At 43.6% G+C, this 9,935-nt stretch overlaps 1 protein-coding gene across 1 annotated transcript; it reads right to left on the bottom strand.

Moving 5' to 3' along the window:
• Positions 1-3,444: 3,444 nt before the first annotated feature.
• Positions 3,445-5,266, bottom strand: CLDN23 (claudin 23). Its single transcript, XM_011371661.2, has one exon. It carries the CDS (start codon positions 4,774-4,776, stop codon positions 3,907-3,909), a length of 870 nt encoding a protein of 289 aa, XP_011369963.1. The 5' UTR covers positions 4,777-5,266; the 3' UTR covers positions 3,445-3,906.
• Positions 5,267-9,935: the final 4,669 nt, after the last annotated feature.

Genomic DNA, 9,935 nt, shown 5'->3' with positions numbered 1-9,935 from the left:
AAATTACTTTCTATGTACATGACAAGTTGTGTATAAGGTGAGGGAGCATTTGGGTACAGAAACAGCTTTTAGAAGTAACTTTTTAAATTATTAAATTGCTCATAGGCACTGTACCCAGTCTAGAATTACAAAAATAAATGGAAACCATCCCTGTCCTTATTTTCCATATAGAGGTAAAGTGGGAAAGTATATCAAGAAAAATACACATTGGACACATATATATATTCAAATACGACCCCTCTAAGCTGATGGGGGAAAAGAAGTAGTCTAGGGTACTACGTGTGTGAGAGAGTAATGAGGGTGAAAACTTAGGCCTTGGCCAAGTCATGAATGTAATTTAAGCTGAGACTGGATGATACATAAGAAGATCCCAAGGGTTTTAAAGAAATGAATGACCGACCTTTATTTTAGAAAGGTCAGAGTAAAGGTGTATGTGGGGGGTGGGGTGCAGAGCCTGGTTATTAACCTTTTCCCAGCACTCTGGGGTTGTGATGAGGCTCTGAGGGTTAAATTTATCTTTCTACTACATTGTGGGGCTGTTTATACATTGGCAGAATAGAATGTTTCTCGCCAGTTATTTGTATATGAAGTTGTTTATAACTGATTCTGAAAACATTCTATAAAACAGATTGAATTTATTCCAGACTAAAGAAGCTATTAGCTTGATGAAGTGTAGATGAGATACTTCGCTAGCCTCATTCAATTGTACCACGACCATCTTTCTGTCCTCACCACCCTGACCTAGAGAGAAGTAGAAGGAAGCAAAACATGCTGGAGCTGAGACTGCTATGCCGACCTGTTTTAATTGACATTTTTTTTTAGCAGGAACTTGGAATTTGCTGTTATCTCTGCCTGGAATGCTCTCTTTAAGTTCCCTGCTGGAGTATCACTTCCATCCTGACCACCTTTCCTAAAATATCATCTTTTTTCCTCCAGCCCTTGACCCTAGCTTATTCTTCGTTTTCCTTGTACGTATCTCTCACACTAGAGTATGTTAGTTTCACAAAGGCAGGGCCTGGAAATAATTTTGCTTTTCTAGGTATCCAAAAATGTGCCGACAAAGTGACAGGTGCCCTTACATTTCCTGGGTGAATGATCTAGGTGATGAAGAGGAGGGTAGTGACTGAAGCATCTTTGACAGCACCTCCCACAGCCTCCTTGAGGGATGGACAGCATGTATGCTGAAAACCTCACCCCTCCTTAGTGAGGGCGTGCCTCTAGATCACAGCAAGATCGCTGAACGGGTAGAGCAGGAGCTGAGTTAATGCAGTGTCTGCTCTACCTTCACAGATCCCTTGGTCCTCCAGCCGTAACTTGAGTAATCTTGAAAAGATTTCACCCCTTAAATAATAACACGTTCTTTGTAGGTAATCAGGATTATTAAAAATGAGTTGTGATGGCACATTATGGGTGTGAAGAGCTTGAGGCAAGGTGGCCATGCTATTTCACATTAGTGTTTTCACTGCAGTGTGGTTGCTTGGCTAGTTGGTATTAAGTTTAGGGTGAGTTCTCTCCCACAACAGCAACTACTGAGGCTCTGGCCTCCTCCAGCATCTTGAGTCTCAAGCCCATCCTCAGTTTGTGCTGCTGTGGCCAAGAAGAGCCCTCAGGCCTAAAACAGATCAGGCCTGATGGAGGAGTACCTTAACACACCATTTTGAATATCTGGTACAGCAAAAGAAGTTTTTAATTTTTAAAGGGGGTGTTGGTTTTATTTCTGTCAACAGGACAAAAATAAGAGTTCTCTTGACAAATCTTAATTACCAGAGAGGAAGTGTTTTGAATATAAGCCAGTGGAGAATAACTGGGAAGGGAGGAAAACTAAAAACATACAAAACATCAGGCTTCCCTAGAAATATTTGGGATTATGATGCAGAAAAGATTCAATAGATTCGGTACTTGCCAGAAACCCAATATCTGTGTTGTCTGCTCTGATCTGGCTTCTCAGCCATTTAATCCCTGTTCTTTAAGGTAGCTGAAAAAAGCAGTGTTGCCTTTTCTCCATTGTGGCTTTTTTCCCTGGAGGAAGGCCCCTAACTCAGCTAGAAGGCAAGCTTTCCAAGGTCTGATTATGTGCTGCCAGTTAGGACTGAAATTTGAGTGAGGCACAGGCCCAGTGAAAGCCTGGCAGTCCCAAGGAGGGACCATTAAGAGCTTGTCATCTCCTGGGTGATCTTAGGAAATCAGTTTCAGGCCTTACTCCAGACCTTCAGAATCATAATTTGCATTTAAAAAAGATCTCCAGGTGATATGCCCACACTTTAAAGTTTGGTTGCAAAAAGACAAGAACAGGTAATTCCAGTACAAAATGGGAAAGAAAGTGAATCTGTATTATCCCTTTCACTGCAATGGAGCAGCATGTGCTATTTAGTTAGTTCTGTAGTTCTCTATTATCAGCACTCACTGAACTGACCATTCCAACCTCTGAATTGTCTACCAAAAGCTGGTTTTAAAGATGAGACTCGATTCAATTAAAGTCACCTTGAAATCAACCACTTGGAATTAGAGCCTTGCTGGGGATTTAGTCCTGCTCATGGGACACAGAGCTGCCTACCTGTGACTTTAGGCACCACTGTTACAAGAGGAAAAGATTTCTAGTCTCACCTAGAAAACTGGTGTTTCTAGTTTTTTCAACAATAGACTTGGCTTAACACAGAAAACAGCATGAACCTAAAAATAAAACAGTCAGGAATTTAAGTGGGGCCCATTGGCATCTTTTAGTAATCTTATGCTAAGAAGTGTGAAGATGTGAGTGCTGGATTTCAGGAACAGTGCCTAGGCAGCCAGGAAATTGTTAGAAATGAAGGTTTAAACTTCCAAAGGTTGTACTGGAGATGAAAAAGCTTTGTCTGAAGCTCTTGTTTTCAAATTTTATTTATAAATGAGAGATACACACACGTGTACTTTAACCTAACGTAATTAAGAAGTTCAATTTTGCACCAAATATTTAATGTGTAGTCTTCTATGTCTAGGGTGAGGTAGACAAAGGACAAAACATAGTATTAGTCCATTCATTCTCTTTCTTGCCTCTCAGAGAGAAACTCTGGTGTGACCTCAACTTTCACTTTAAAAATAAGTGATTAAAAAGATAAATCCTATTTATACATGAAGAAATGGAAATACGAGTTAATCAGGTAATATCTATAAAAGCCACGAAAGCTGCTGGTATTTGCATGGCTTTACTTTTAAGAGCCTCATAGAAATATATTGGTCCTTGAGAGTGTGCATGAAAATGAAAAAAATACTTACCTTGATGCAAAGTTCATCTGCATTTCAGAATGTTTCAAGGTGACAGACAAATCGTTTTTGAGCCTCTATTTGCTGATTTTGATTTTTTGTTGTTATTGTCCTGGTCAACACGATGCAAAGTTGCTTACCTCCTTCAACCCAGTTATGAAAAGCCTGTCACCTTCTAAGAGTTAGGAAAGAATTCAAGCCCCAGAGTTAGAGACAAAAGGAAAGTTTATTAGAGAGTGGTCTCCTCTCAAAGCCAGAGAAAGAGACCCTGAATATTTGAGGAATTGGGGTTTTATATCTGCTTTTCCTTCCAGGGTACGGGTATACAGTGTTAAAGGCATGGGGAAGTAGTAATCTCAGCAGGAATCTTCCTGTAGGTTCCCCGCGGTCTGGCGGTATGCAGATCAGCCAGGTTCCTATGTCTGAATATAACCTGGTTTAATATTTGGTCAATTTTTGTAGTTCTCATGCCTCTTTCCTCTATGTTTGGCCATAGGAAAAGAAGATCGCCCTTCGAACCAGTTACAGGAACAAGAATACGTGTCCCAGGTTCCCACTTCAAGCCAGGCGTTTCCAGCATCAAGGTAACAGACAACTTCAAGGTTAAACCGTGGTGAGGCGAGTCCTTAATCACACACAGCTGGCCAGAGCAGGCTGCGGGGGCACTGTCTACAGGTCGGAGTCGCAGGGCAGGGAGCTGTGGCACGGCCGGGTGCTGCGCGAGGAGGCGCCCTGGGAGTCCGTCACCGTCTCCCCGTCGAGCACGTCCCCCGGGTTGTTGTAGGCCTTGGGCGGTGGCCGGGGCATGGGGAAGCCCACCTTGGGCTTGTCGGTGGCGCCAAACTCGGCGGGCCGCGGCCTGTGTTGGCCGTCGCTGTAGTATTTGATTGCGGGCGTAAGCGCGGGCTCGACATACACGGTGCTGATGCTGGGGCGGCGCGGGCTGCCAGCGGTTTTCTTGTGGGAGCGGTAACAACACTCCTCGCACCAGGGCGCGAAGCTGAGGGCCAGCGAGAAGCCGCCCAGCAACAGCAGGCAGCTGCCCAGGTAGCCCAGTACCAGGCTGTAGCTCACCTCCACGGTGACCGGGCTGGCTGGGGCGGGCAGGACGGCGCGGTCTGCCAGAAAGTGGTTGTACCAGGAGACTGGGATGAGGCTAAGGAGGCCCGCGAGGAAGAGCACCACGCCCGAGACGCCCGCCAGCAAGAAGCGGGGCTCGTCCTGCCAGCAGCGCACGCCGAGCGAAGCCAGCAGCAGCCCCAGGGCCGTGACGGCCAGTGACGTGACCATGAGTCCTCGAGCCACAACCACCGGCGTGGCTGCGAAGTAGCCCCACTTGTCCGTCTGGCCGCATTCACGCTCGCGGCTGCTCTGCTCGCGGCACATGTCCCACAAACCCTGGTACAGCACCACGTCCACAGGCTCGTTGAGAAAGCCCTTCACCAGCCGCCAGCCGGGCGCCAGGGTGCCCGTCAGGTTGAGCAGCAGCCCGCAGGGCACGAGCACCATGCCCAGCGTCATCACCACCGGCGTCCGCATCCCCGGGCGCGGCGCTGCGCTCCTGCGGGACAGCGCACCTGCTGCCTTCTTAGCAGACGCCTTCTCGGCCCAGCGGCCTCGAGATCTCCGGCCCGGGCGCGTCCGGAGTAACCTCGGGCTTCGGCCCCTGAAGTTGGCACAGGCGCCGCCGCGGGCTGGGGGCCTGCACACTGCTGTCTCCGGCTGCTCTCGGTCTCAGGCGCAAGACCGTCTCCACTACGCGGATCGCCCCTAGTTTCTTCTTCGCGTCTCAGCCGCTCCGCCCTCCTCCAGGCCGCTGTCCGCAATCGAAACCACTCGCGGGCGGGTCTGGCCGAAACCACGGTCCAAAGTGCGGGCGCCCAGAAACGACTGCCCAGGCCAAACCCGTCCCAGTGGGAGGGGCGAGAAGGAAGCGGCGCGCTCCTGGGAGCGCAAAAACCCGTCTCCGCGGCAGGGCTACTCTGGGACCTAGCAAAGGTCGCCCCGCCCTGGCCCTTTCCGCGGGACGTGGGCGGGGAAGGAAAGAGGCGGTGCGGCGGCGTTGTCCGTCCCGAGGTGGGTCAGTGCGCAGCTTCCCTAGTTCTCAGCGGATCTCTGTTGCACAAGTTTTTCTCCCCTCCCTGACCGCAGGCTTTGCAGTGTACCCTCTCCTCCCTTCACTCCCAGCGGGGACCTGCTAGTTCCTCTAAGTTTTACGCTGTTGACCTGCAGCCATTCGCAGGTGAGTGGGAGGCGCCTTCTCTCCTCGCGCTGCTGAGATGCACCAGGGTCTACCTGGTCGCGAAGAGTGCCCCAGGGCATTGCACAGATAATTTTATTAAATAAACCTCGTTTAATGTGCTCGATGAATGCTCCATACTCCAGATTACGTTAAACTCAAAAGAAACAAAGTGAATGTGTTTCTGGATGAGGACTTACAGTGGATTTTCTTTTCTTTTTCAGCTTTGAGAGAGATATTGAAGCGGACCATAAAAAAAAATGCTGCTACGGGATGTCCTGTCTAGCACACTTTTCGGGTTTATCTAATTATATAGGGTCCTGTGGCTTTTCATTGTTTTTGAGTTAGTTTACAACTCTGTAAATTGCAGAAAACCTGTAGTCGTGCAAATAATTTTTGTCCATAGAAATGCACTTGAGTTTGTTAGTAGAATGTAAACGATTACTGCCCAGTTACAGACTAGTGTGGCATTGATTGTAAATTTTAGCTCTCCTATTTGCCTGGATGAGTGTTTTTTGCATTCTCTTTTGAACCACTGTGACATCATAATGGCTCCATTATTAATAATGAATGAAAGAAAATCTTTGACACATGTTCATTTTCTATTAAGTCATGATTTTACATTTTAACAATATTTTTTCTCATTCTATATTTCTTAAAATGGAAGTGTTTTACCTTATAATTAGTTAAAATCAAAACTTTCTGAAAATTCAGTTAGTTAGCATTGGTTTGAAATAATTTTGAACACTTTAGGGTGGACAATAGGAATCATTACTTTCTTTTCTGAAATTTTTTCAGTTTTAAAAAATCGTGGCAAAACAGGCATAACATAGAATTTACCATCTTAATCATTTTTAAGTGTCAGTTTATTGGCATTAAGCTCATTGTGTGCTACGATCACCATCATTCATCTTCAGAACTTTTTCATCTTCCCAAACTGAAACTACTCAATTAACAATAGCTTCCAGTTTCTACCACTACCCCTCATATTCCCAAAGCCCTTGGCAACCACCATTCTACTTTCTGTCTCTGTGAATTTGAGTACTCTAAATACTTCATATAAGTGGAATCGTGCAGTGTTTATGACTGACTGTTTCACTCAGCATAGTGTCCTCAAGGTTCATACACGTTGTAGCCTATGTTAGAATTTCCTTTTTTTAAAGGCTGAATAATACCTCATTGTAGGTATATACCACATTTTATTTATCCAGTCATCCTTTGATGCAAACTTTGTTTGCTTCCACCTTTTGGCTACCGCAAGTAATCCTGCGTGAACCTGGGTGTACTAATATCTCTCGGAGTCCCCGCTTTCGGTGCTCCAGAAGTGGAATTGCTGGATCATGTGGTAATTCTATTTTTAATTTTTTGTAGAAACAGCCTACTGCTTTCCATAGCAGCTGCATGGACACTATGACATAAATGAGAGTGCTAGTTCTCATTTATACTCTTGTTAAAAAACAAAATTCAATCAAGTAAATTTGAATATCTAATTGTCTTTATTAAGCAATTCATAAATCAATCAGACATTATCCCACCTAGCAACTAAAAGCATACTTTGAGGGCTTCTAGTTGCTAGATGGGATGCTGTCTGATTGATTTATGAACTGGAAAGTTTACAAAATGGAAAGTTTTTATAGGAAGAAGGGTGGGGCAAGGGAGCTATTAGCAAAAGAAAAGAAAATTATTTTTGGGCTGAGACATCTTTAGGGGAAGAAAAGGGTGTTTATCATGTAGATTGCCTTTTTTTTTCCCTATGAAATGGGCCCATGAGACAGATTATTTTACTGGTGTTTGATTGGAAAACTCGATTTACTAAGATTATGTTTCTCGGAGAGGTTGAAACTGCAATTAGATGAGGCATTAAATCTAGATTTGGTATCATGGACTTTTAGCACGAGTGACCCCATTTGGGGCCTGTGGGTTTTTTTTTTCTTTAACATAGTATACTGCACAGATGAGGTATAATTGACATACAATACACTGCACATATTAAATTTGCTAAGCGTCTATATATCAATACACCATAATCAAGACAATAAACATATTCATTGACCACAAAAGTTTTCTTCTGCCCTTGGTAATCTCTCATCTCTCCTTGCACCCCTATTCCCAGGCAACTACTTATCTACTTTCTGTCACTATAAAGTAGTTTGTATTTTCTAGAATATTGTATAAATGAAGTCATACAATATAGATTGCATATAAGAGAACATCAGCATGTCTCCCACATCCTATGGACCTCCTAATTTGTTTGAGCATAAGGATCTCCTGGGGTGATCATTTTGGGAAGATACAGATTCCAGCTAAATGGAACTCCCCAGGAAAGTTTGCTGGGAGTTTGTGTGTTTACAAGCGCCCAGGGGATTCTTAGGCTTAGGGAAGTATGGAACATTTTTGCTTCAAATATACTTTATAGTTTGTCTCTTCTTTAGAACCTAATGATTGCTGTTTGGAATAGCAGAGAGACTTCATAAAGACGTTATGGCCTCTGTATCCTCTTCAAAAAATCATTTCCTTCTCACTTAGATTCCTGTGGAGTGAATGAAGTCCAAGTATTATTTACCTGTGAGGAGGAAGGAATCCTATATGTTCTACCTTCTAAATCTCTCCAGTGCTTCCACTTCTCCTTGCCTATTGCCTCTACTTAAGCCCAAACCATCCTCTCATGTTTTGCTTTAAACTGACTCTTAACTGGTTTCCTACATCCAGGCTTTTCTCTCTCCCTTTCTGTTGCCCACACAGGACCTCAGAGCTGCTGTTGTCAAATTTAAATCAAGTCTTGTACCTCATTAACGCTTTACAAGACCGGCTATGGTCTAGCCCCTGCCGCTCACTCCATCCCATCTCCCTGTCCCCTCCCCAGTACCACCTTCTCACCCCATAGCCCACGTGCTCCCTTTTGCCTCTAGATCTTTGCACATTCTGCTTTCTTTAGTCTCTAAAGTTCTGCCTGCCACTTCCCCATCCAATACATCCTTCGGATGTTAACTTTTCCTGTGTGTACTTTCGTAATTCCCTCTTCTACCATAATGCTTCTATCAATTCCTTATTACTTGAACCATCTAATTTTCTAGCTTCTATCAATTCCTTATTACTTGAACCATCTAATTTTCTAGAATTTTACAAATTCTCTATGACAGGGATTATGTTTGTCTCTTTCTGTGTTACCCTGAAATCCATCTTCATGCCTGGCCCACAGCAGCCATTCAACAAGTCATTTTGATCTTTTTCTGCCCTGTTTTCTCTCACACAGTATCTACAGAATTCTCGTGGAGGTGACTGCCTGGCCAAAACGGGTGGTTATATGTATCTCATTAAACAAGTTTGTTTGTTTGTTTTTCCTCAGCATAGAAAATAATGAGATCTATATCTCCAAATATCTGGTTAGCTCCAAATAGTTTTGACAAATCGTAAGCTGGTGAAGGTAACTTTCTACAGTGATAAGAGAAAGACATCCTAAGTGTAGCACCTGATTGTGGACCTGGGCTCTTTGTTCTAAGGACTTCCAAGTTCATCCTAAGGCTGAAGGAGAAACATAACATGAATCCTAATGTGGCAGGAATCAATTATTGCTGAGATTAGTACCTGTCTGTGTAAGCTGATCCCTGGGCCCTGTAATAGCTTTCTTTTCTGAAGAGGGGCCCTAGGGTAAAACAAGAATCTGTTTACTGTGCCCTAGGTTTCCAGATGAATAGTGGCCCCATGACTAATTCTAAAGGGATTAATGTTGGGTCTCCTGTTAGCCTGCACTGACTGGGTCTCAGCTACCACCTACTACAAAATTCCAGGATTCTGCAGTAACTTTATCTTGGAAGTCATGTTACAAACTTTGGTGGGCAAAGCGGGCCCACCAGGTCAGTGTGCTCTTATGAGAAGTCTTCAGAGTCCCTATACCAGGTCTTTCTATTTTACTCTCTCCATAGAATAAGGCCCTAAACATGGTCGCAAGTCTTCTAACGGCAAATCCAGTTTGGTAGGTTATAAAATTAAAAAAAATAAACTATAAAAAATTATACTATGATCATGCTCCATTTTAAAATAGCATTAAAACAGCCCGAATTGAACTAAGCTCCTTCAACATAGCATTCACTTTCTTTGTTGGCATATAGCCTGATAGTTATTTTTCTAGCCTTGTGCTGCAGAAAAGAAATATATAACTTTCAACATCTAATTTAAAATAGTCCCTGGTTAGCTCAGTATCATATCACCCTAATTTATCTTATTTATAGAACTTATTCCTACCAAATATTTTCTTATTAACTATGTATTGACTTATTTGTATTCTGTTTCTCCCACTACATTTTAAGTTCCAAATTCTAGGGACCTTGCTGGTCTTGTTTGTGGCTATATTTTAATGCTGGAAATAGTACCTATCTCATAGTAGGTACTCAATAAATATCTGTTAAATAAAAGAAGTTTTGTAAAATTTTTGCATAGTAACACAGAGATACAGCATACA

The sequence above is a fragment of the Pteropus vampyrus genome, unplaced genomic scaffold, assembly GCF_000151845.1.
Source record: "Pteropus vampyrus isolate Shadow unplaced genomic scaffold, Pvam_2.0 Scaffold8, whole genome shotgun sequence".
In the NCBI taxonomy this organism is placed as follows: Eukaryota; Metazoa; Chordata; class Mammalia; order Chiroptera; family Pteropodidae; genus Pteropus; species Pteropus vampyrus.
This window is presented reverse-complemented; position numbering and strand designations above follow the sequence as displayed.

Excerpts from the sequence above, each read along its gene's own strand:
- CLDN23 (XM_011371661.2), bottom strand. The coding sequence starts at position 4,776 with ATGCGGACGCCGGTGGTGATGACGCTGGGCATGGTGCTCGTGCCCTGC.